Here is a 25,586-nt window from a genome sequence, read left to right on the forward strand (position 1 = left end):
CGCCCCCTTTTTTCATGGCGGGCGCGCATGCGCTTAACGAAGCGGAAGGGGCAGCCGCTCCACGTGGGGGAATCGGGGGGCGATCGCGTCCGGCAACCGGCGGTCGGTACGGGCACAAGGGCGGGGGGAACGGGGTGGGTAAACCGGGATCGGATCCCCTTGCCCGGCCTTCATGCTTCAGCCGGGGCGCAGGGACGGGACGCTGGGCCTTTGTGCGCGTTTTTGCGTTGCTTGAATTTCAGGGGAGCGAGGATAAAGTTATTAAAAATGGGGGAAAAAACAGGCAGATGAGAAGCTTTGGGGTAGTAATTAGATCAGAGCAAGGAAAACGCCGCTGGGCAGCTGCAGGAGCAAGAGTATTTTAACTCAAGAGCATGCTTTGTACAGCATTGCATGTTTTTTTCCTCAGACAGCTAAACCCGAAGTGCTAATTTTACCAGAGTAAGCAGCTACCCTAATTTCCCTGCATATACCTAGATGAGGTATACCCTACCCTAGAGATGAGGTCACTTGTAACACTCTTTTCAGAAATTTAAATGTTTAGAAGATTTTTTTAAATGAAAATTAGGATGCTACAATTTGGTTTGTTTGTGCTAACATTTGGCAGTTTAATAATATGTAAAACTATTACTCTATTTCCAGAAGTAATTCACCTGACTCATTGGCAAAACGTCTGATACTCTGCCTGCAAAGCACTCTTCCCCATAGCGATAACTACATAAAAACATCCTCTATAAAAAACCAGAAGGAAAAAAAAAAAAATCTATCAGTACTGCTCCTGGATGAGTGTTCCAGCTGTAATAGATTAAGCTTTTTTTTTTTTACTTTTATTCCTGAAAATGGCTTTTCGATTTAATTTTTTTATTGATGAAAATGAGAACAATGAACCAGACACTCATGATAAGACGGACTTAGAGCTGTGCTCTCCAAAGCACAAGCAGGAATCCACAGAAAAGAGGAAGCAAAATGCTGACACCGTAGCAGACTCCAGCCCAAGGCCGGGTACTGATAAGCATGGAGATGAGACACCATCAAAGAAAAAGTTCTGCTTTAAAGCTGCCAAGGAGCACAATATTCCTGAAGATCTCAACAAAATACTGGAAAATAAAGTCGTGGAAACAGTATCAGACCTGTATTACATAAATATGTCTGTAGTGGAAATGATGTGTTTGGATGGCGCCGATGAAGAAGGCATCGTGTCTAAAAGTGTTTCTTCTCACTCCGATCTCATCCCAGGAGTCTACGAGGGAGGACTGAAAATCTGGGAATGCACCTTTGATCTCATAGACTACTTTTCCGAGGCTGAAATACAGTTTACCAATAAGACTGTATTGGATCTTGGCTGCGGGGCTGGACTGCTGGGAATAGTTGCTTTAAGGGGTAAAGCTGAAAAAGTCCATTTTCAGGACTACAACAGCACAGTGATTGATGAGATAACCTTGCCTAACGTGGTGGCTAACTGCATAAACGAAGGCAATAGGACGGGCAGTGGAAACAACAGAAAAACTAGCAAGCCTCCTTCGAAGAGGCCCAGGAAAGCAGAGTGGTCACCTGATGCGCTCACCAAATGCAGATTTTTTTCTGGAGAGTGGTCTGAAGTCAGCCAGCTCCTGTTAAGCAGCAACAAACCCTTTTCAAAGTATGATATAATTCTCACATCTGAGACCATCTATAATACTGACTACTACAGTGCTTTGCATGATACGCTGGCTCAGCTCTTGGATAAAAATGGCCGTGTGTATTTGGCAAGCAAAGCATATTATTTTGGGGTTGGCGGTGGTATCTACCTCTTTGAGAAATTCACTGAAGAGAGAAATGTGTTTAGGACCCGCATAATTAAAACAATTGATAAAGGACTGCAGCGATGTATTATGGAAATGGCCTTTAAAGATTCCAGTTAAAATTCCACCACTGGTCCTTCAAAAATATCTTAAAGGCAATGTTTTAATCCTTATATTGCTTTGCTTTTTCCTCTGTTGAGTTATTCTGGTTTGACAAATTAAGGATGCTCTTTACTAGTTATTGAAATGTTTGACAAATTCTGATGCCTGACTCAAACCGAAGGACTCTTCTGATTCTGGTTTTGCATGGAAAAATGGAGTTCTGCTTAAACCAGCATCTGTTTATGCCAATTAATTGTCATTTATATGTATTTAAAAATTAAGCAAGTCACCGTCCCCAGTCCTCCTCTCTCATTCTTTGGCAGTGCCAGCACTGTACGTCACAGGAGCGGCTGCTGAACGCAGCCTGAGCAAGCTCATTTAGCATCCTAACATAGTGCAGGAAGCAGCTCTCAAGGGTTAGGCTCCCAACTCAGGGTTTTAACTACAGCAACAGATTCCAGAATCAACTGCATTCCCGTGTGCTCTGCTGCTTTGCCGCCGGAGGGGGATGTGATTGTATTTATCACTTGTGTTCTAGTCTGCTAGCAGTCTCACAAATCTTTGTACTGTTTCCATATGTAATGCACGTGACTTTTATTCAAGCCTTTGAAAAAGTGTACCAGAGAATATTTACTAGTGTGATCTGTAAATTTTCACATTCAGATTTTGACGTATCACTGTAAGAAAATTCCAGCAAGTAATTGTAAATAGCCATACTGTTTTTAGAAATGAGTAAAACTGATTTCTGTTTTAGAAGCTGAGTTGAAAGAAGATTCTACCCAAAAGAGAAGTTCCTTAAAACAACCAACCAATAAACCTACAAATGCAGTCCAGGAAACTGGAAGATGACAGAACTGAGCTTTAGGTGACAAGTGGGAAAGGAGATAAACTGCGCTATTATAGCAGATTGCCAACTAGAGTGCTGTACTGCGTTGTTTTTGTGGTTTTTTTTTTTTTAAACAAGATTTTTCCAGAAATTAAACTGCTCATACACTATGACCCGTTTTCAAAACTTGCAGAGGCGGTACTGCTGGGGGTAACTACTGAACAATACCCTCTTCAGTCTTCTCAGCAGTTTGGCAGGGCAGCAAGATTTCAGAAAAGCCTGTATACAAGTCACTCCCGTGTCCTAGGCTAAAGATAGTGACATTGCTGAAGAAATTATCTTACCAAAAATGCAAACAAACCCAAAGAACTACAAAACCTGGTCCTGAGTGCTCGGTGTCACCAACAATTCACACAAAAAATCCATTGTGTGTGTTGTCTTAACCAAAACTGGACAAAAACCTATTACATAACTCTTAACAGGTACATCAAAGCTACTGCTTATGCACTGCTTTATTGGGTGCCCTTGCAGAAATATAAACTTAGAGACAGTCAGCCACTGCAGTAAACTGAATGCAAGGATACTCCATGTAGGAGGGAAAGGACAATAGTCTGAGGGGATGGAAAGAAACTTAGTACAGCAGTGACCTAAATCACTTTGATAATTGCATAAAGTTCCCATCATTGAAGGCTATGAAAGTCAACTGCAAGATTCCTATTTTGAGAGTGTTGCTATTAAGACAGAATCATAGAGGATTTCCTGTACTTTACAGAAGAGCCTTAACAACTGCTGTTGTTTCAAAAACAATTTTAAGTAGACTAATTTAAAAGGATGGCTTTGGAAGTTGCTTTTTTATAGGAGAGAGGGGAAAAAAGCAGGCAGTTGTGCCATGGCTATGATTGCGCTTTGGAATTTTTCTGCATCAACTCTGAAACTTACTGATGATAGACAACTGCTGACTACAGATTGAGGAACAAAAGGAGTTTTTGCTTTGGCAGATCAATAGAGTACTGTTGATAGTTCTTTTTTGTCAAAACTGGAAAGTTGGAAACAAAGTGACTACCACTTGCCATTTTTCAAACCTCAGTTGTAAGACAAATCATGGCTTGCACACAGTGACTGAATAGCTTGTTCTACACCTGCTAGGTCTAGTGCTGTTTCAGAGAACAGTACCTGAAGCAGTAAGAAATATTGACCACTATGACAATGAATATGGTTAAGAACAAGAAACTCATGTATTTTTGGTTAATAAAGGCAGTACTTACGATCTTCTACCATAACGCTTCCTCTTGAAAACATTCTGCGATCAAATTCACTGTCTTGGGTTTAATATATTACTCCTTTGCTCAGCATCCTCATTTTATTCTTGGATTGCTCAAACATAGCTCTGTTTTCATGCAAGTACAGAACCAGATTTTTTAGGACTTTCAAGTGGAGACTGCTAGAGCCACAATCTCACAGTGACTGCATGCCTGCAAAACAGGAAACCCCACACAGTATAATTAAGTTCCCATTTCAGAATTACAGATAAGAATTAATGTTTTTCTCAGGTGAAATCAGCAAAATTAGCATTGGGATTTTCATAATTCCAGATGAGTTCTATTCTATTCTTAAAATTCAGCAGATACATCCTGAGAGGAAGCAGAATTCAACACTTAGTTTTTAGGCTGGTTGTTCTGTTGGTGTTTCAACACCAAATACTGCTTTCCCTAATCTACATTAAGGCTTTCTCTACTTGTCAAATTATCACCACCCTAGTGACCAGTTTCCTGCTTCTCTTCATGATCTGGAATAAAAATCTTTCACTCACTTGTAATACTTGTACATATTACTTAATAGCTAGGGAAATTAACATTTCCCCAAATGACACTGCACTAGAAAGTTATAGAATTGGGAGGACCCTCAAAGTATTTTTTTGATGACACAATAAACCCTTACATCAGGCCCAATTTCTTTTATGAAGAAACAAAGGTAGCAGTCAACTGGTAACTCTATTTATCAGCTCATTGCAAATCATCACCGCTTTTCTCCCCCTGCTCCATCCCCTCACTTTTTGAAAGAGTCATCACAATAAGAAATCCGGTCTAAATTATGTCTTTCCCGAAAGTAATGTGGAGAGCAACATTAAAATCAGTGATAAAACATCTCAGGAAACTAAATTAAAAAGCTTGTTTGTTTTAACAGGCGCTATCATTAGCTGATGACTTCCCTTTAAAGACTATTTGCTAGTTTTGGGAAATGAGGCTATTAAAAAAAATCAGTTTTGTATACTGGCACCAATTAAATGGCATCCGTTACAGTTATTTTACTAAAGCTTAGGGGAAAAAACCACAAGGAAAATCGAAATGGGAAGTGCCCAATTTGCAAATTATTGACTTGTATGCTATTCTTGGTTACTAGGTACACACAGGCATTTAATCATGTTCTGAAATCAAAACCTTGTTATGAAAAATCAAACCTGCAATCAATATTATCATGGCATTTGAAATGGTGCAGCCAGACAGCTATTGCACACAAGCGTAAAGACAAACAAACAGCAGATGCAAAAGCACACAGAGGCACTGGAGGGGAAAGTCCAGGCTGCATGTGGGGGGAAGCAGGTGCCAACCAAGAGACCTGCGGCACCAGGTTCAAGAGATCCTGCTCCCAAGTGATTATTGGGATGGAGATATAAGGAATGGACTGAAAGGTTTGAGGATGAGAACAGGAGATCCCTCTCTGCCCAACCAATCAAAACAAAGATACAGAAGGGTGACGTAAGATGGATAGTTAGTGTAATAAGGCAGTAACAGCAGAGTTGGTTTTTTTGTGATAGAAACTGGAATAAAGCCTCTCAAATTTCGTACTGTTTGTACTTTAAGAGTCACATGCATATTGAAAAGAAAAAGCCACTCTATACCACCAGACAGTGGTAGATAAGTGCAGTAGGAACCACAGCAAAGGGAAGAACCAGGATTTATATACAAATACCTCTTGAAGCCTGCAAGTCAACAATGTAAGCCTAAGAACAAAAGGTACTCCCCTGAAATCTGCAACAGCGTTAAAGGGACTGGCAGGAAACAAAAAACTGAAAATTGTAGCAAGTAAGTTCACAACAAATGAAGGGCAACATCCTGCCACAACAGAAGGAAGCAGGTGCCATAAGTTAATTCAGACATTGCCTAGGTGTACTGGGTCTGTCTGGGAGGTAGTTAACTATAAGATAATTAGTGCTATAAAAAAAGGAAGAAACATCATTATACTCATGGGGAATAGAAGCAGTACAGGGGAATCGGAAGGAAACAAGTATTCTCAGAATTTGACATTGCCATCAGTCTGCTATAGGGAAGGATCTTACAGGAACGCAAGAGATCTTGATCATTACTTGTGTGGAACACAAATATTGACTTTTCAAAACCATGGAGTAAATCAAAGATTTAGATCATTGGTGAAGAACTGTAACAGCCAACCCTCCCCTCCCCTCCCCCCTGATTTTTGTAAACACGGATAAGAAAGTTGAAATAGAAAATAAAGGAAACAGAAAACATTGTGGTCAAACGACCAGGGAACACGTTTGGTCCTGTGTTTAGGTTGATGGCAAAATCTTGATGTATCCTACAATGTATCAGTGAGACAGGACTGGATGAAAACAAACTGGAGGCAAGATGATGTGGGAGTGTTTAATTAGGCAGCATGTCAGAAGGAGAGGAAAAAGGCTTAGAACTGCAGATTCTGCTCAAAGGAATGATCTGAAAAATAAGATATATCTGGGGATCATTAACCATATTATAAATTACAGTAGAGTCCAGTTACTCCAGATTTATGGTAACACACATAGAAGACATTCAATTTTATTTATCAAAGTACAGCTCAGTTACCAGTTTTGAACTGCTTGTTGTGCTCATAAGTAGCCGATTTATTTCTTGTCATCTGACCATGTAATTTCATAATCTGTATACACTTTTTTCAGTATCTCTACAGTTACTGAATGATCCGCTTTTCCGTAGCCCTGCAAGAAAGAACAAATGCTTATTAGACATGTACAGAAAGTAAATCCACAGAACCATTCAGTTCTTGTTGACACAAATTATCCAGTTATGATTTGATACTTCAAGAAGTTCACATGCAAATCAAATACAGTTTCTAAAAGAGTTATTCTTGCAGTATCATGTTTCATTTTTCTATTATCCTCTCCAATTCCTCCCCAACCCAAGTTGTAGAAAATAAATGAGATGGGTCAAGCAATCTTAAGGAATAGAGGATGCGTATTTCACATCATGATTTCTCCAGCAGAAAGCTTGTTTTAAAGTGTTCCCAACTCATCAGCCATCATATTTATTGAATGTTCTTTTCAACCACAGAGATTGCATTGACTCACTTTAATGTATGAGCATACAAACATCTGATATGGCTCAGCTGAAGGAAAAGGGAATAAGCCACCACATGTGTGAACATTTGAGTACCATTCTAGCCACTAAAGAAATCAGTCTTCATGTTTTATTTATTTGCAATCTTGCCTTAGCTGGTAATGGCATAATTTTAAATACCTGTGCTCTTCAGCCACTGCAACTCCAAACTAAGGCAAGGTTAGATGACCCATGTGATTTTTAACCCTCATTTAAATCACTGACCACAATGTTACTCTTTCACTGAAATTTAAGACAGTTGTGGTAGAAGGTGCCTTTCCATTATTGTCTTATATGACTGGAGGTATTATCTTGATTTCTTATTTCAGAACTACAAGTAAGTTTTTCCCTGTCAAAAAGCCTTTACTGCACAACAGTGGAGTCTACTGATGAAACCCCGTGATTTACAGATTACTTTCTTTTTCCAGTAACATCGCATGAAACTTAACTTGGAAGACTGAGAAAGAGTTCAAGATTGTATTACCAAACAAAACACATACTCTTAGTCATCACTGACTCTGCCCCAAGAGAAACAGCTTAAGTAAACCCGCATTTAAACTGCACAGGTTAAAATAATTGATGCATTATAAAATGCAAACTTTTCAAAAATACCAGATAGTATAGTTATGTCAGAAATACTGCAGGTTTATACTGTCAGTTGTAAAGCAGCAGACCTACAGATCACTCTTGCCTTGGTAATCACTTTGAAGACCCCATCTGGCTTTGCAAATAATAGCACAGCATCCACTTCAAAAGAAGTCAATAGCTATTTCTCTGGATTTTAAAAAACACCAAGATAGTTCTGTTTTAGAGTCTGACAACAAATCTCCAAATAAAGAGAAACATTAAACCAATGTAATTAATATACTAACTTCTGAACTGCTACTGAGGTCTTCTGAACCTCCGGGTCTCTGCCTGACAGAAGCCCTCATGGTAATAAAACTCTGCTTTCACATGGTGCTCATCTGTAAGCATCAAGGTACCAAAAGCAGAGAAACAAGGTATTTTCCATAGACATTGCATTACAAGAGCAAAAGTTGACCACTGCCTCTAACACTGAATTGGCAGCTGAATTAATAATACAGGTGTCAAGTCTCATCTAAAAATGCAGTTATGATGAGGACCTACAATCACAAGAATTTAGTAGAATAAGCATTATACACTGCCTTCCCACCCCATACAAATCATAAATAGTTCTTTTTTTTCTTATGATTCCAGGTGGCAAAGAGTCATTCTGGAACAAAAGCAGCACTAACATTTAAAAACGCTTAACACATTCAAGGCCCAACCTTCACCGCTCATCTTAAGGTAAGCAGATTTGAAGTAACCATCACTTCCTATAAGAAATTAACTTAATAGAACTACTTTCTTCTTGTCTACATTAGAAGCCTAGAATCTTTACTCACAGTATTACTACAGAAGCAGCTACGCTTCATCAGAGAGCAACATCAGAAGGACTACAGCATGTTCCCTAAATTCAAGAAGTCATTACCACTTACCGACTCTTTCATAAAGAAACTGAACTTACATAGAACAGTAACAGGTAACAAAAATGCTCTAGTGTCCGTATTCTTGGAAGTTACTTTTATTCCCACAAAATGCATTTATGTGAAACTACATTTTCACCTACTAAAAAGTCACCACGTCTAAACTAGTTCTGCTATTCTCACCCAACACATACACAGAATAACACTCACAATTTAGCTGGTCACTACCAACCATCATTTTTATTGGCAAATAAAGATTACACAATAGCTACAAACAGGCTATTTCTGCTCTAGCAGTAAGACTAAAAGATTCCGAGTCAAGAGATAACTTCCATTTTTAGTCTTGATTATAACTTAATGTTGGTATTACTCAGCATTAAGTTATCTATTATTTTTGCTTTGGTCTCCTGCCCTTAAAACTAGTGTTTTTCTAATCTATTTCACAAGTGAGCCAGGCAAGTTTTCCAGTTAATGTTTACACTGTGATTCAAATTGCCAAAAGCCACCATACTATAAAACAAAAATCCCAGAACTTCAGAGATGAAAGGATTTGAAGGAATACAAGAGATGCACTTACTGTAGAGAGCCCAAATACCCTAATTTTCTTGTCTTTGCTATTGTGATCAATTTTCCCTCCTCCAAGGCACTTGCACTCATATCCCAGCTTTTCCATTTCAGGATTTACTTTTTCAAATATGTGATCTGCACAAGAAGAATGGTTAGAGCCATGAGAATACACACAAGGCATCAAATACTCTAGAACTCGTCTTTTCAGATATTTTCCATTCATTTTCCTTCAATTACCTTCCTTCACCTGCAAGAAAAGGAGCTTTCTCTTGACACATAGCAAAGCTGTAATTAAGGTTCTCTATTTCAGTTTTTTTACTCAGTTAACACACCTCACTCTCCTAAATGAGGTTTATCAGGTTTGGAAATGACATCTGACAGAGATTGACCGCTTTTCATATTGGCATGAGGCACCTATACAAGGGGGTGGGGGGGAAGGGGCTTCAGAGCTGACCCCAGCCACCACAGGCCAGGGGTTCCCCCTTCCCCTCCGGTTCGCTTGGGCACCGGCGGCCACGGCCGGCACCTCAGGGACGCTGCCGGGCCCACCCCCCCCGCTAACGGTCGCTTCCCCCCCACCCGCCCCGGCCCGTCACCCACTGTGGAACTCGGCCGCCTTGGTGCCGCGGACGATGTCCCGCTGCTCCCCGCCGCCCGGGCGCTGCAGGCGCACCAGGATGTACTTGAACGTGCCCTCGGGGTCGATCTCCACGTCCCGCACGGCCGCCATGGCGGTGCCGCCAGCCTGTCAGGTGAGCGGGCCGCGCCGCTGCCCCGCCGTCCTCCCCGGTTGGCGGGAAGGCGCCGCTGGCGCCCGGGGGCGGGGCAGCCGCTGTCGCCGCCGTTCAAGGGCCCGTCGTGAGGCGGGCGGGTGCCCGGGCCGGGCCGGCGGAGGCCGTGGGGCCGGCCTCGCCTCACAGGCTGCGAGAGGGCGCAGGGTGAAGGCGTGCGTTACCCCTTCGGGGTGCCCGTGGAGGCCTGCGGGGTGCCCTTCTCCGTGCGACCCTCCCTTAGCTGCCGTCCCGCCTCCCGGGCCTTGCGGCGGGCACCCGCCATCACAGGTGCGCGGTGGGGCAAGGCATTTACCCCGGGGCGGGGAAAGGGTCGTGGACAGGGAGAGCTTAATGCCCTGAGAATCTATAGGTTACTCTTTACATATATTAAACAAGAGAGATAAATTTACTTCCTATTCACCTTATTTTAGGGGTTCACTTCATGAGTTAGGCAACCTCCACACAGATTCATCATGAAGTCACAGATATCTAGAATGAATAAGATACACCAACTTCTTGAAAATTGAGTTTACTGGAAGAAAAAGAATTGTTTCCTTGTAGCGTTCAAGTAAGAGCACAGTCTTGTATCAGGTGCTCGCTCCAAAGAGGGAATATACACATTTTAAAGACTAGAAGTAAAAGTCTCAGAGTATTTCCACAAACAAGTTTCAACATAGCCACATCTTTTAAGTTCTATATTGTAGGTCACTTTCAACTGAACTATTCTATTAGTACATACAAATGGTAAATCATTGTTGACATGAATTTCTCCAACTCTGGTATAAAAACAGTGCTTGAATACAGACAGTGTACTATATAAACTAAGATGTAATGCATGAAAAACATCAGTGAAATAAAAGAGTATGTATCATCTAAATACAGCATTTAGAAGTGTTTAACAAGATACATGTGATTTATTATTTCATAATTAAAACTATTTACTAAGCTACTTTATTAGCTGTCCTAAGTTAATAAAAATTTCTAATATTTTATTATTTCAGATCCTATTGTTAGTTACCTTTATGGGCACAGAATAGTACCATCACTGTGAGGAAAATGACCAGAGCCCCAGTAAGGTAAGCCAAGTTCTTGTTAGTGGTATCTTAGGAGATAAAGAGGTGAGAAGGGCTTTAAGTAGAGACCGAGCCTACCATCTCAGCTGTTCTGGATTTGCCAAGGCAGGCAGGGAAAGTGATAAAATCTGTGTCTGGGTGAGGTGCCCTTTAGGATCATAAGGCTGAGGGAGTCCTGTGGAGTTGAGGTGGTTGTTTAGGTTTGCTTTGTTCTGTTCAGGATTATTGTAGTGTTAGTTCTTTAAGTTTCTTTCAAGCAACCTAGAAGGTATGGTTTTGTTTTGATAGTTTTTGTGTATACAGTTCATTCTTTGATTTTTTTTGTCTACTAATTTAGCCTAGAATCTGATGCTCTTTATCTCTTCTTGAAGCTTTAGCATTATGAAGGTTCTATGGAGCTTGCTTGTTTGAATGAACAAACAAGCTTTTTATTTTTAGCTGGAATAGGATACTTCACTCCCTTGAGCATAGAAGCCTGTTGCGTGGCCATGGCTGTGGAAAACTTTATTGCTCCATTTCAGTTATGATGCACGGAAGGAACTAGCAACAATGGTAACACTGATAAGCGAGGGCAAGGATGGCAAAGAAAATACTTATGGCATACCTCAGATAGAAGCTAAACTTTAAAGAAATTTGTCTTCAACAAGGAGAGCAGGCATCTGGCTTGACCTGACATAGGTTTGAGCAACTAATTTTTTTATTTAGTAATAGGCAAAGCAGAACTTTATCCTGTTCTCCTTAATGCTTTTGTTTTCCTAAGCACCCACCTTATCCAGAAGTAGTTCCTATGCCATGCTGAGGTATAGGAGCTTCCTGTTGGCTTTTAGGCCGAAGACAAAAATCCCCCGCTGTTGGCAGTAACTGTTAGTGCGTCACTTTGTGGCCCTCAGGGGTGCAAAGAGGATGGCATGGGGCAACAGGGGCGTCAAACCAGAGACAGCCTGCCTCCAATAAAATTGCATGGAGGGACTTTCCTTTTGTAATGGAATTACTCATATCTAACTGTGGCAGTGAGTTTGGCACTATTTTCTGAAAAATGAAGGGGTTTTTTATTTATTTGGCCAAGTGACATCTTGTCTCTTCACAGTGATGTCCTAAAAATCATTGTTCTGAGGAAGAGTATTGTAAATATCTCAAATTAGGTAACAGTGAACCAATGTGATGATAATTAAGATAGGATAGTAGATCTTTTTCTTGGGTAGGTGTAGCCAGACCGTAAGGGTAGGTATTGCCAGCATTTTTTCCACTTCTATGTTACATATGGGGCTTGTTTTCCATTATGGTTTGTAGGCTTTGGACTGGACCCAAATGACTATAAAGTTGCACTGTTGTTGTTTATGCCCTACCTATCATCAGATTGTTTTAATCCACATGGTCTTGTAAAATTCACCTATCCTTACATTGGCTTGGGTTGTGCCCATTTTGCAATGTATGTTGCAGTGGGTTAAACTGTTGGCGTAACAGCGTTTGTTTGTTGGTGTAACAGAACATGTGGTTAGGCTGTTGTTAGGCTGAATCTGGGATACCTGAGCCAAGTTACTGGTTGAGCTAGCGCATCTGAACTTGGTCAAACTTCTCTACATATTCCAGCAATCAGAGAGATTAAAAAGAAACAACAAAAACTGTGGTTCATGTGATATGGTGTGATAGCTGGGTATAAATACCCCAGTTCATTTTCAAAAAGGTATGAGATGGTATGTGTCATACTTTTACCTTCTGGAATTGCTTCCTGAGTGTCTTGAGAGAGATAAAGCAGGTAATAGCCTTGTGTTCTCTATTGCATCCCTTATGAGAGGGTCCTGTGACTATGCTTTTTCTGTTTAATAGCTCTTGAAAGTGTTAATAAATGTAAACTCGATTTGAGATCAGATAGAGATATCAGTGTTACCGAATTCCTACAGGTTTGGTGAAAATAGGTGGAGAACAGAGACACTGTGAGTGTTCCTGCTTAGGGAATGGATTCCTGTGTATTGAGTGAAGAATTTGGGTGATGGAAACTGATGATAGGGGACAAACACATTCTTGTTGTCACACTTACCTGCATTTCTACTGGGCTTTGTGGTGGCATTAAGGTTGTGATATTTGTATCTTTTTATAGTAACTTTCTAGAAACATTTTTCTTCTTTTTTATGTGCCCCCAGCCCTCAAGAAGAATTGCTGTGTTCAGGAAGTGTGCATGGGTACTGAGCATTCTTTTTGGATTTTTTTCCCAGAGTTTCATACTTTTTTGGCTACTGAGGTAGACAAATGGTCTTCAAATAATCTTGGAGGAGGTTTCCACTTGAGTGCAGTGCCCTTGAAAAATTACTAGATGTAAGCAGTAGCTTGACACATCAAAATACAGCTACTTTATCTTAAGTCTTTGTATCCTCTAGCCTTATACCACTCAGTAGCTCAAACTACAATTCAGATTAGGGTTTTCTTCTGAAAAAATTGGAAACTGTGGCTTTAAATACATGGATTGTTGCATGAGTATGATAAATGCTAGTTTTTCAGCAAATACGGATTTTGAATATAGTTTAAGGAATCCAGTTATGTACCAGTATCGAACCTAAAAGCAGAAGAATGTGCTAAAAGCATGCTAAAAAAAAATTTAAAATAATCAAATCAGTAGCTTAAATGTGTGATGAGCAAAGCACAGGTGGGTAATATAAATGCAGCTGCATTTTCTTCCTATGTATTGGCAGTCCAGCTAGAGCATGCGTAGAGTATCTGCAATAAAACAGATACAATACTGTAGTTACATCAAGTGATAGGTCCCTAGGAGTTCCTGAGGCATAGGTGATAGCAGAGCAAGGTGAGTGTTGTGTCTTATTAAGGATTTCCAGAGCAGTTCTGCCCAGTTATCCCTTTCTTATGTTTGACCTGTCTCTTGCCCTTCTCTTCTTGCCGTAAGTATATATGAGGCTGTTGCAGGACTCCCATCTGCTAATTGGATGGCTAAAATGTTTGCCATAAAAGCAGAAAGTTTGAGTCTCTTACTAGCCTTCCCTTCAAATATCACTGAAAAAGCTGTGCATGTACAAAATAGGGCAAATCACTCGAGGTTCTCAAAATGTGACTGGGTGCTAGATCATCTCATCTGGGTTCCCTTTCCCACGAAAGGTTGGACCAGGTGATCTTTTGAGGTCCTTTCCAATGTGGGCTGTTCTATGAAATTCAAGTGCTAAGATTACTGAAAAAGCAGTGAAAAACGTTTTTTTTTGTTTTTTTTTACTTTAAGTGTGTATGTTTATGAATGTATAAATGGACTTCCCACTTAAATGTTTTCATGCATGCAAAGATTAGATCTTCACAAAAGAGAATCCTTGCACATAGAAGGTTCATAGCTTCTCCCCCCATTTCTCCAGATCAATTCTGTGTAGTTAGCAACAGTATTTTTCAATCAGACTTTAGTCATGAACCTACTTTTAAAATTCAGGCAAAGCACTATGTACAGCATTTCAGCTCCTCTCCTGGGCTGAATGTCGGGAGTCCAGCTCTGAGACTAAATTATATTTTGACTCACACTGCAACATTCAGATAGGTTGAGTATCTGAAATGACTCGTTTCCCCTGCGTTATGTTCTGTGTTTTACAGCCTTCAGCTGAAGTCACTGTGTGGCAAAGTTTAGTATGCAGTAATTGACGGTTACAAAGAAAACACACTGGCTTCCCTTTCTGAGTAACTGAGTAACGGAAAGGATCCCTGAAAAAGCCAGGGTTGAAAGCCCAAATGGGTTAACCCTTGTGCATGATGGCTTATGAGATTTTCTGATCTGTAGTTAAAAGCTAATTTGGCCTTGAGTGGAATTTTTGAGAAATTTTTATTGACAACTATCACTTATTTTGTCAATTTGGATTGAAATGAGGGATGGGGAAGAGAAGGTGTGGTGGTACTGCAGCTGTATGTGGAGATATCGAAGCCAGTTGTAATTGAACAAGTTCAGGTAGCAGAAGTCATTTGGCTGCAGAAACACAGTTCAGATCTGACTGGCTTATTGTGCCAAAACCCAGGATCAATTTACTGTGCAGGTCTCAGACCTGCTATTTCTAGCTTGCTTTCAGTGCCCAGACTATACTAGTTAACTTGCATGACAACTTAAAAGGAAGAAACTGGATTGCAGTTCAAGATCAAATGTAACATATCATTTGAGAATAGGGAAAAAAACTGTGAGCCAGGAGTACCTTAATGTCAAAACATCCTCATATTTATTTTGCTATTTAGCCTCTGAACAGCAAGTGACTAGAAAAGAAGTATTAGTATTATGCAAATGTTTTAAATATACATTGTGCTGCAGTGAAGCTCACCATGGGATTCTCTCAAGCCATTACACCAATGCAGGTTACCAGAGTCAGGAAAAGGGAAACAATCAGGTTGAACTCCAGCTTTATAAATTTTTCCTTTTATTGAGCTCTTTGACAGCAGGGCACAAGGTGTAAGGATATGTTTGGCCCATTGTTGTATTACAGGAAAATATTAAGAAAAGAATTTTGAAGTAGGTAATTTCCATGTAACTCTCAAATGAGAGAGAAAATAAAATGAGGGTTAACTTTCAGCTGCACTTGCAATGTTTTTTATCCCAGAGTGAGAGTACGCCTTTGAGTTGAGCAGAAGAATGCCTAATACACTGATGTAAATGAAATACACTGTTGTAAATTATGACTATCGTGGACATCAAAGATCACAGGTCTGCTCTGCTGCTTGGCTCACTCATTTTAATAGGTGTTGAATGAAGATTTTTCTTCAACAACAGTTGGGTAGCAGCTCCTCAGATTAGCAACGAAGACAGAACAAATGCAGGATAATAACGTTATCTGTCTTGGTATTCACATTTTTTGGATCTGTGTATGTAGTCAGTTCAGAAGCCAGAGGCTTGGTTTGTGCACTGAAGGTTTAAGAATGCAAGCCAACTTTGAGCATGCAGGAGTACAAAGGACCTCGGCTGGGTCCTTTATACCTTGCTTTCATGAATAATGCTCTCATATTATCCCTTTCAGAAATTGAACAAGATCTGCCTGAAAACCAAGTTTTTTGTTCTGCTGCTCGTAGAAGACTGTTTTATATCCTCATTGCTCCTCTGCTGGCTAGAAACTCCCTCCTAATTTCCAGTCTACATTTACTGACAGGTGGTTTGTATCCATTGGGTTTTTTATACGAACTTTATCCCTTTATATACAGAAAACTTCTGATAACCTTCTTTACTTTCCTGATACTTATAAAGAGCCCATCACATCCTTTCTGAGCTTCCTAGCTGCTGCTTCTTCTCCAGACTTGAACAAAATTTCTAACAGGCACCTAGGAACGTTCTTTAGAGGGGGCTTTGTGGAATATTTCTACTGTTTGGACAGTCTAGAGTTTCCTACTAGGAAGTGTCATTCTCCTAGCTTTCCTTCTGAATGACCATAAATATCACCTGCCTGTCACAGGATTGCTAGTCTAACCCACTTTGAAGTACTGAACGCATGCTTCCCACTGTAGAATCCCCTTGGTCAGTGAGACCAGCCTGCTGGGTTTGCTTTTCAGGGCTCTGCTGTCCTTTGATTGTCCTTCCCTGCCCTTAGTCTCCACGCCTTACAGCATATGTTGGGGGCATGATGAAAGCATGGTGTGCAGGTGATGATTCCAGAGTCCCAGCTGTTACTTCGTGGTCTGTAGAGATGAACAGTGTGAATGAGTTGTTTAATTGACCAGAGTTAATTTCTGTGGGATCTATGACATCCTGTCTATAAGGGCCTTTCAGCTGCAGCTGTTTTTCTTTAAGATGCGTTTGCATTCATGGAGCAGAGATACGAGGAAACTGTGTGTCCCTCCTTAGTCAAGGTCTTGGGAGTGCAGTTCCCTAGGTAAAAATCAGAATGAAGACGAAAAGATGGATGGGGAATGTAATTGTATGAAGTCTTACTAGCAGAATTCTGGATATAGATTGAAGGAAAAAAGTGGATTATTTTTGTTTCTTGTGGTGATCTACTAATATTCGTGCCTGTGGGCTGGTTTAGCTATAGCAATAATTCTGCTCTGAGAGAAGGGACATCGCATGCAGAGCAAAAGAATGACAAGCTGCTTTCCCAAATGCCGTCATTCAGCGAGTGCCAAGGTCAGGGAGCAGTGTTTGGTACACATAGAAATTGTTACTCCATGTTACTAAATTACATACCCTAGTAAGTGAGAGAAATGCCTTTAAAAGGGCAGGTACACCATTTATTTCAGGGGAAGAAAATTGAATCCTGCCTTAGAGGATAGAAGCAAACCCATAGAATTGGTGGTTTAACTCTTATTTTGTTTATTTAGTAGCTAATGTCACAACCTGAATAAGAGATGAAAAATTACAATACTGTCAGTTTTGTTCTGAATTCTTTTCCCATTGCTTTAAGCATCTAAGCAAATGTATTTGTTCTCATTTTTGTTAGAGAGAGAATGGATCTCCTTTGACTTAACCTTTAGATAAACCTTTGTCTTTCTTTGACTCTAGAGGGTATAGAGCAACTGCACTCCTAATTTACTTCAGGTAGGCATAAATCTGGATGTTTCATTCTGTTTTGACAATAGGGTAGCTTCTCCTTTGTGGTTTTTATACCCAGTCTAGCATCACAGGGATTTTGTTGCTTAGAAGAAGTACAAATAAACGGAACTCTTAACTGCTTCAAATAAGAATGTTGCATGCAGGCCCAGTATTATTTTATAGATAATAAATGATAATCCCTTCACTTCCTGCTGATCCAATACCTATTATGAAAGTAATCTTTACTGATTATGACTTCTGTGGTCTAAATAACCAGGCTTTGCTGCTGATTGCAATCATGTGTGACTACAAAAGATGAGTAAATGCTATTGATAAATGAGGAGGAAAAACCCAACTAATATGCACCAGGAAGGATAAATATAGAATCACAGAATCAATCATTTAGGTCCAACTGTAAACCTAACACTACCAAGTCCACCACTAAACCATGTCCCTAAGCGCCATGTCTGCACATCTTTTAAATACCGCCAGAGATGGTGACTCAGCCACTTCCCTGGGCAGCCTACTGCAGTGCTTGATCACCTTTTTGTTGAAGGGTTGTACATTGATTGGGGTGGTACATGCTTTGCATTTGAGAAAAATGACTTTGTGGGTTGCTTTTTAGGCTCAAATATGAAAGTGCAGCAATTTCAGGGTAGGTGACAGACTCACACTTCCTGATGAGTCAAGAAATCTAGAAGTGGTGGAAGAGCAAAATCTTCACTGGAAAGTTAAGGTATTGTTTTCAGGCCCAGGAAATAAAGTCCTAATGATCTTGACACCAGTTAACTGGAACTTCAAAAAGCCTTGTGGTGCTGGTTTTTGTCCGGGAAACAATAAAATTGAGCAATTTAATGCCATTGCTTTCAATGTTAGTGATGAATTTCTTTGTTCTTGAAACAACTACTATATGCGTCAATTGAAGTATCCTCCATTAATGATCTTACGTTAAACATGCCTGTCCTAAAAAGCAATTACTTATCCAGCTGATATTCTTTCTTGGAATAATTAATGGATGTTATGGTTGTGGCAAACTTGTGGTGGAGTGGCTAGAATGCTCCTGAAAGAGTACTTAATTCAAGAACAACTGTTCTTTCGTGGTCTACTGACTGAGAAAAGTCATGAGTAGTATGAATGATATGCCTTTGCCGGCTGTTCATGGGTCAGGTTTTACTTCTCAGTACTGTGCAGTTGTTCCTTGTACTTTGGTCTTCTGCTTTGAAGATTTCAGATACCAAGTGATAAGATCTCATTCCACAGAATGCCAGGAGCTTTGGTGATGGACATTTCTGCTTGTTGGTTTTATAAATGGCATCAGACAGTGATGACGGTCTCTGGGGCTTGGCTTTAAATACAGAGGTCAGTACCACCCAAAATACCTTTTAGGTACACGATCCAAAACTTCTATATCCTTCAAAACTGTGGCTGTCTAGTTTATGATCTGCTGCAGATAACAGTTGGAAAGTTTATTTACTGCTTGTTTCCCAGTAAAAAAATTAAGGACTAAAATATCTGTGCTGGCCTTCTCTGAAGCCTGCTTAGCAGACATTTCTTCCATGAGCAATACAGCTCCTGGGGTGGGCACTTTGGGCTGAAAACTTATGGAGAAACCTGGAAAAATTACAATATTGAAGTTATAAGTATTTAATGATTAAAAAAATGTTGTTGAACATTGCTTTAGCTATGGACTGAAACACATTAAACACCCAAACACATTAAATATTGTGTCCATTGATGTATAAAAATTATTTACCTGAAACTGACTTCAGCACTGAAAACAACAGACCTGAAGCTTGGAGTTCATAAACTAATGGCGAGATGTCTTAGTAAGGAAGTGAAGCTACTGCCCTCTTCATCCTTTTTGTAGTCTATCCCTCATAATACTGCAAATAGAGAATGGAAGGTCATGTCAGCACTCCAGTGCTACTCATAGTTCACATACTCTCTGGTAAGTCAAAATAGTGTTTTCTGGGAACAGAGCGAGGCAGAAGCTATGCAAAGAATTTGCAAAACAAAAAGCATTTCTCATGATGACCACTTTTACAGAACCAATCACTTAATCTCCTAATCCTTAAACTTCCTCTCACTCCTCTCATTTGCCAAAAGCTGTAACCGTTCTTTTCCTCAGAGCCAGCATCCCCACCAGTGTCACATCTGGGACATCTCACCTTGCTGGGAGTGTGGGACTATGGAACAGACCTGGGCAGTAAAATAAACAGTGCTGGATCTATGCATGGCTGATATAGTTATTCTTTCTTACACGTGCATGAAGGGTGGCAAGGCTCCAAGAGCTTCTCTGCCATAATTTCCAACACTAGAACTGGAAGTAATAAAGTTCTGCCTGGGATCAGTTCCACCTGCAACTGCAGGCAACCAAGTATTTGATGTTAAGACCAGCCCTGCTTTTATCTTACCTCAAGGTGTAAGTTGTTTCCTCTGCTCCTTTTTTCTGTTTCATGTTTCAGTGCACTGAATCACACCTTGCTGGTGCAAGTGATCCTTGGCCTCAGGTTAGATTCTTGAATGTGTATTTTTGCCTGTTTGGAGGAAATTGAGCAGTATGAGTCACATCAGAGAGTTCCCGAAATGAGAAGTGGAGATAAGATTTTCTGGCTCCTGGGGTTTCACTCCAGACAGAGTGGAGACTGTCTTAAGCAGCCTGAGAAATTCCAGCTTCTTTGTAGCAGTTGTATTGCCTACCTTATTCACACTTAATGAGACACAGAGGCTGAGGGATGAGTATGTTTTTGGAAATTATCTTTTCTTCCCGTCTAGACCTCGGGGAAAACTTGTGCCTTAGACCTTTTGTCTCTGAATTTTTAAAGAATTATTGTTTCAAGCTCCTCTCCAAACAGGAAACACCTTCACTACTGGCACCAGAACTCCTTTTCCCCTGAAGGCTGGCTAAAGCTTTTACTCTTCCTCTTCTACTGAGTGTTACTGTGGGTGAAGCTGGAGTTTTTTCCATGACTTCAGAATTTCAAGTAGTCTTACAGCTCTTTGCCATGGGATAAATGTCTGTTACACAAATTATTTTGACATTAATACTTGTGAAATGTTTTAATTTAGGAATGACAAATACAGCTCCTAGAAGAGAGATGGAACTGGGTTATTCAGAGGTACTTAATTCTCTATTTTTGTCTGTTGACATAAAAGCATCATTAAAATGTTTAAAAAGGAAGACTTAGAAATATGTAAACGCAGATGTAATCTTATAATGTAGGTAAAGAACCATTCTTAAAAAAAGACATGGAAAATTAATCTCTGTCTCTTTCTATATGTACATACATATATGTATATATTCTGGTTACCTGAGATCCCACCATATCCTGTATTTGTCTTATTTTTGTGATTTCAGCAAGTTTAACAGAGAATTTTAGATAATCTAAAATTATTTCCCATTGCATCCCATTTTTTTAAGCTACTGATAAAGATATTGACAAGTGTTTCTCAAACCAAGACTTAAAAATCTCCAACAGAAAGCTAGACACTACACCTGTTCTAGCATTTCATGGCCTCCTTATTTAGAAAAATTTCGTTTAAAACTTTGTCACGACAAATCAATCCAACTGCTACTTGTTATGCACAAAGTGAACATAAGAATTGTTCATCACATGCCTCCTAAGTACTCTAAAATGACTTTTAGTTTAGAAGATTGAATAGATTTCTTCCTCGAGAATCCTTTTCTACAGCGGGGTGGGGATAAAACCATTAAATGCCTTGGGTGTTTGCACATAGGCCATATTTTCTGAACATGTGTTACTTGAACTGTGATCTGTGGCAAACTGGTAGTTCGTAAGATTGTATCACTTACAATCTCCTTACAAGTCAGATAAGCATTCATATTTTGTTTGCTTCCCTGAAAGCCTATGAGGGTGTTCGTAAGAAATAAAATTAGTAAATCTTAAAATTTTTTTGGTTTTGTTTGAAAATAGTGCAGGGTGTCAAGATTCTATGAGATGGTCCTAGCTTCTTGTCCAAAAAAGAATAAAAATTTGATCTAGTTCTAAATAATCTATCAACTGTGTTGCTTAGGATTTGATTGTATTTTGTCGGCCTGTATCTTTCTAAAATTGCGGTATTTAAGAGTAGGTGCAATACACCAGAAGAGATTTGGCAGTGGCAGATTGGATGGAATAATTGTAAATTTTGTCTTAAATAAACAAAACATTCCTGTTCATACATATCAGAACAGCATTTCCTATTTTTAAAAATGGCAACAAATCATTAACCCATATTGAATTTGTGATCTGCTGTAACTTCTAGTTCCTTTTCTACAATGCTCCTGCCTAGCCAGCAGTTTCCCAGTTTTTCTATGGCTTTTTTTTCAGATGAAGACCATTGTGCTTGTTTCTGTTGATTTTTTTCCCCTCATTTTTTGGGTCACGTCTCTAATTTATCAAAATCTTTGAGTCCTACATTGGTCCTTTGGAACCCTTGCACTTCCTCAAAGCTTGGTGTCACCTGCAAATTTTCTAAATGTTTTAGCTGATATTTTGCCATCCAACTTAAATTAGCTCAAGTTAGTTCAGGAAAAGCCCTTGCGGGGCTCATTTGTACAGTCCTCTCAGACTGACAGTGGTCTTTGTAAAACTGCCCTTCGAGTAGTGGTTACATCTCATGCTCATTTTATGGTGATTTCAGCTAAGTACTATTTCACGTGTTTCCTTATGAGAATGTCTCATGGGACAGTATTAAAAGTCTTAATTACAGCAAACTATAGCATGCTATTGTTTCTTTGTAACTCACTCAGCCTTGAAGTACAAACTAGATTGATCTGGCAAGAATAAATCAATCATATCAACGTCAGCTGTCCTTGACAAGTTAGTAGCCTTCTGCTGATTTTTTTCAATTGTTTTCTTTAATATTTTTCCAGTATGGTTCTAGTATCTTTTCTAGGTACTTGTGCGGAAGGCCTGACTTCTAATTACCTTGATCTTCGTTCCCTAGATACAGAGAGGCAATATTTGCTTTTCATCAGCCCTCTTATAGCTTTCCTTGTACTGTCAAATGTAATTATTGAGAGTTTGGAGATAATTTGGTTGGATCCTTAAACAGTAACTTGATTGGCTCTAACTAACCTAAATAGTCTTTACTCCTAAATAGTCTTTCCATACTCTGACAGGTCAGAGCATGCATTTTCCCAGTGCATAACACTATTGCAGTGAGTATCTGTTAACTTTTCTCTGTATAGAAAGAAATGACATTTGACATGTCCTCTGTCAATTGCTGTCCTTCTTTAAATAGCAGACCTGGCTGTTTTTTGTTATTCTTACTCCTAATGTGTTTATATAGCCTTTTCTTACCTTTTATGTCCCATAGCGGGCTATCAAGTAAATCTTCTAACTGGAAAATTAATTGCAGTTAGATAATCCTTGTTAGGCACCTCTGTCTGTAAGGGAAAAAGAGGTGATCTGGAGTATTCCCATTCACTTGTAAAAAGCTGGGCTGTCACTTGTGGAAGTGAAGGTCTGGAGTGTATAGGAACAAGAAGTGTTCAGCATTTCTAAAAATTTGACTTGATTTAGATTTAGTCTCTCATTTTTCTGGCAGAGAGGAATTGGATTAATTTTAAGGAACTGTGTCTGTGTTCATGTAGCATGAGAGGAGAGTGGACAACTGCACCCAGCTCAGTGCAGCACAAGAAACGAGGCTCTTATATTCTCAAATCAATTGGCAAAGGAAGAAAAAAAAAGCACAAATGTGAAATAACAATGAGAAGAGAATAAATCAGTAACATGGAAACCAGCTAAGAGGCAGGCTGGATGGTATTTCTAGCTTGAATATCTGCAGTTCAACCTAAGCAACTCCATCAGAGGTATTTTTCCTGAAATACTTAGGATCTAATATGAGCTTTAGCTCACAGGAATCCCAGTCTTGCTGAACAACAGGGTTGAAGTTTTTAAGTGTCTTTGACTCTTAATAATGAGATTTTAGCCTCTCAGTTGTGTGCTTTTGAAAATGCTTTTCAGGCTTTCTTTTTTCGGAAAATTTTGCATTTATATTCATCTTCCATTATATTAAAAGGAGATAAAAATATAATGGGTGGATGGCAGAATTCCCTGGGAAAAACCGAAAAGATCCCCATGTCAGTGGTGCATAAGGGAATACTGCCAACAAAAAGAGGCAGTCTTTTTTTAGGCTGGAGTTTTTACAGGCGTATTGCTTTTAGGCTTTGGTGGTTTATTTTTTTTCTGTGTTTTTTTAATCTGCTGCAGCCAAGAGGTCTCAGACAGCCCCTGTGAAGGAAGGCTGTTGTAAACCATGAAATGCTCTCTTCCTTCCTCCGGAGATTCCACTGGCAAAGCGATTCTGATAAAGTTTCCTCCACTCAACTTCACAGCTTCTGCCATGAGAAGGATGAGCACTGACCAGTAGGAAGCTCATAAAATGACTTGAAAAAGTGAATCTCCAGGAGAAGGTGTAGGATTTGTCTGCCTCCTAGCTCCAGAGAGGGTATAAACTGTTCTGGAGTTGTCTATAATTTTTCTGTGGATACAATTACAACAGCTGATTAGTGTTTAAAAAAAAAAAGACTGCCCTATCAAAACTCATTATCATTAGTTTGTATTAGAATAATGTTTACAGAACCCCTGTGAAATTAGACCCTGCTGCATGATGTACTGTACCAGGTGCATTAAAAGTACCAGCCTCTGTTAGGAGGGTTTACAGTCTGAAGAACATGGACAGAGGAAGGTTGGCAGACAGGAAACCTTTTCATTCCTAATTTACAGATGAGCAGCTGAGGCTAAAGAAATGGCTGTCCTGATCTGATGCTGCCTGGCAGTCTTGAGGAGTCTGGTTGTTCTGAGCAAGGCTGGCCCAGGCCTGGGCTTGCAGAATGCATCTGTGGCACAGGCAAGGGTTAACCTCAACTTTCCAGAGTTTCTTGATGGTTTATTTGTGATTCTAGCTTTGCTAATTCACACCTGCTAGAAAGTGTTCCTCTCCCTACAAATATTCAGTACGTTGTTCTTAATCCTCACTCTATTCATAACTGACTTTGACGTGATTTCTAGGACTTCGTTGCAGTTTCTAGTAAACTCTCATATTTTGATAGTAATTGAGGCTGTTTTAGAATATACTCTTTATCCTCTTTTCTATGATGGATTCCTTTGATGGGCAGAGATCTATTAAGGTATGGCTACTTGACAAATATTTTTTTTGTGAAAAAATTGGGAATTGATACCAGCTGAGATCTTAGCTTGGGATCCAGGATCCACTAATTTTTATTGTGTAAGAACAGGCTGAGGCTCCAAAATAAGAGCTCCAACATGCACTGTATAAGCTATAACTATGTTTTACAGATATGAAGTGGGTGCTACCCTATGTCCTCCTATCACTGACAACCCTTGTTGAGTCCTTTGAATGTCGAGCCTTGTTAAACCTCACCTATAATGGTGAATCTTTGTCTGGGATACCAATTTGACAACTGGACTGTATGGACTGTATAGTGGGATCTCCACAGTAAGTGCCTGAGTGGACATGGAACAAGGGATGGGGTGACATGGCGGATCAGGGTGCAAGGGAATAATACCACTTTGTATCGACCAGGCTTGGGAGTGCTGGGGATTGTGGACTCTGCGACAAGCTTCTAATGTTGTGCCTTTGCACAGGGTTGACAACCAAGCTACAATATGTCTATTATTCGTTCCCTACTTATAGCCCTCAACTTGTGAGACCTCCTGTAACAGAGGCGAGAAGGATACTTACATGAGAATATCCAAAACTACTGTTGCACATAGCATGGCAAGTCACTCATCGCTGAAGTTGCATACATGTGAAGGTGCGCATGAGGATCAAGGAATGGAGTGGTGCAGCCGGAAGACTATTGTGCAAGGAGTCATTGATCATCACGCTTACTGCCTTCTCATATACACAGGTGCGCTCTGAATAGCCTGTGACTGCTTACCAACCCAATATAGCAAAGTGTCCATGATTACTCGGGCATGTGTCTTTATACCATGGACACCATGTGACTGCTTGCTGCAGTAGTATAATTAATCAGTGTATACACAATAAATGTGCATGATTTCAATATGAGACTAGTGTATTGTCCTGTCTACCTGAAATATTATATGCACCTGTTCAGGAATTGTAACTCTATTGAA

General features: G+C 39.9%; 2 protein-coding genes and 1 long non-coding RNA gene across 7 annotated transcripts; 2 read left to right on the plus strand and 1 right to left on the minus strand.

Annotated features, from left to right (window-relative positions):
• The first annotated feature begins 5 nt into the window (after nucleotides 1-5).
• On the plus strand, nucleotides 6-2,833 carry METTL18 (methyltransferase 18, RPL3 N3(tau)-histidine). 4 transcript variants are annotated; one of them, XM_075156746.1, is made up of 3 exons: nucleotides 6-102; nucleotides 643-1,639; nucleotides 2,638-2,833. In XM_075156746.1, exons 2-3 carry the CDS (start codon nucleotides 840-842, stop codon nucleotides 2,642-2,644), a joined length of 807 nt encoding a protein of 268 aa, XP_075012847.1. In that variant the 5' UTR covers nucleotides 6-102; nucleotides 643-839; the 3' UTR covers nucleotides 2,645-2,833. The 4 variants fall into 4 exon arrangements, with proteins under 4 accessions (XP_075012847.1, XP_075012845.1, XP_075012844.1 ...); XM_075156745.1 differs by having other exon boundaries at nucleotides 13-106; XM_075156744.1 differs by having other exon boundaries at nucleotides 643-2,833.
• Nucleotides 2,834-3,925: 1,092 nt separating this feature from the next.
• LOC142085118 (14 kDa phosphohistidine phosphatase-like) lies at nucleotides 3,926-10,114 on the minus strand. 2 transcript variants are annotated; one of them, XM_075156757.1, is made up of 4 exons: nucleotides 9,749-9,950; nucleotides 9,159-9,283; nucleotides 6,567-6,697; nucleotides 3,926-4,181 (listed from the first exon to the last, which is right to left on the minus strand). In XM_075156757.1, exons 1-3 carry the CDS (start codon nucleotides 9,876-9,878, stop codon nucleotides 6,605-6,607), a joined length of 348 nt encoding a protein of 115 aa, XP_075012858.1. In that variant the 5' UTR covers nucleotides 9,879-9,950; the 3' UTR covers nucleotides 3,926-4,181; nucleotides 6,567-6,604. The 2 variants fall into 2 exon arrangements, with proteins under 2 accessions (XP_075012858.1, XP_075012857.1); XM_075156756.1 differs by lacking the exon at nucleotides 3,926-4,181 and having other exon boundaries at nucleotides 6,355-6,697; nucleotides 9,749-10,114.
• Nucleotides 9,812-25,562, plus strand: LOC142085119 (uncharacterized). Its single transcript, XR_012674559.1, has 3 exons — nucleotides 9,812-9,900; nucleotides 10,923-10,997; nucleotides 25,141-25,562. It is a non-coding gene; the product is annotated as an uncharacterized LOC142085119 (long non-coding RNA).
• The last annotated feature ends 24 nt before the right edge of the window (nucleotides 25,563-25,586 follow it).

Source organism: Calonectris borealis, chromosome 8 (genome assembly GCF_964195595.1).
Source record: "Calonectris borealis chromosome 8, bCalBor7.hap1.2, whole genome shotgun sequence".
In the NCBI taxonomy this organism is placed as follows: domain Eukaryota; kingdom Metazoa; phylum Chordata; class Aves; order Procellariiformes; family Procellariidae; genus Calonectris; species Calonectris borealis.

Excerpts from the sequence above, each read along its gene's own strand:
- METTL18 (XM_075156744.1), top strand. The coding sequence starts at position 840 with ATGGCTTTTCGATTTAATTTTTTTATTGATGAAAATGAGAACAATGAA.
- LOC142085118 (XM_075156757.1), bottom strand. The coding sequence starts at position 9,878 with ATGGCGGCCGTGCGGGACGTGGAGATCGACCCCGAGGGCACGTTCAAG. Across the intron at positions 9,284-9,748 it reads CAAGGCGGCCGAGTTCCACA|ATCACATATTTGAAAAAGTA; the intron begins GTGGGTGACGGG and ends CTTCTTGTGCAG. Across the intron at positions 6,698-9,158 it reads GGGTATTTGGGCTCTCTACA|GGCTACGGAAAAGCGGATCA; the intron begins GTAAGTGCATCT and ends TCTTTCTTGCAG.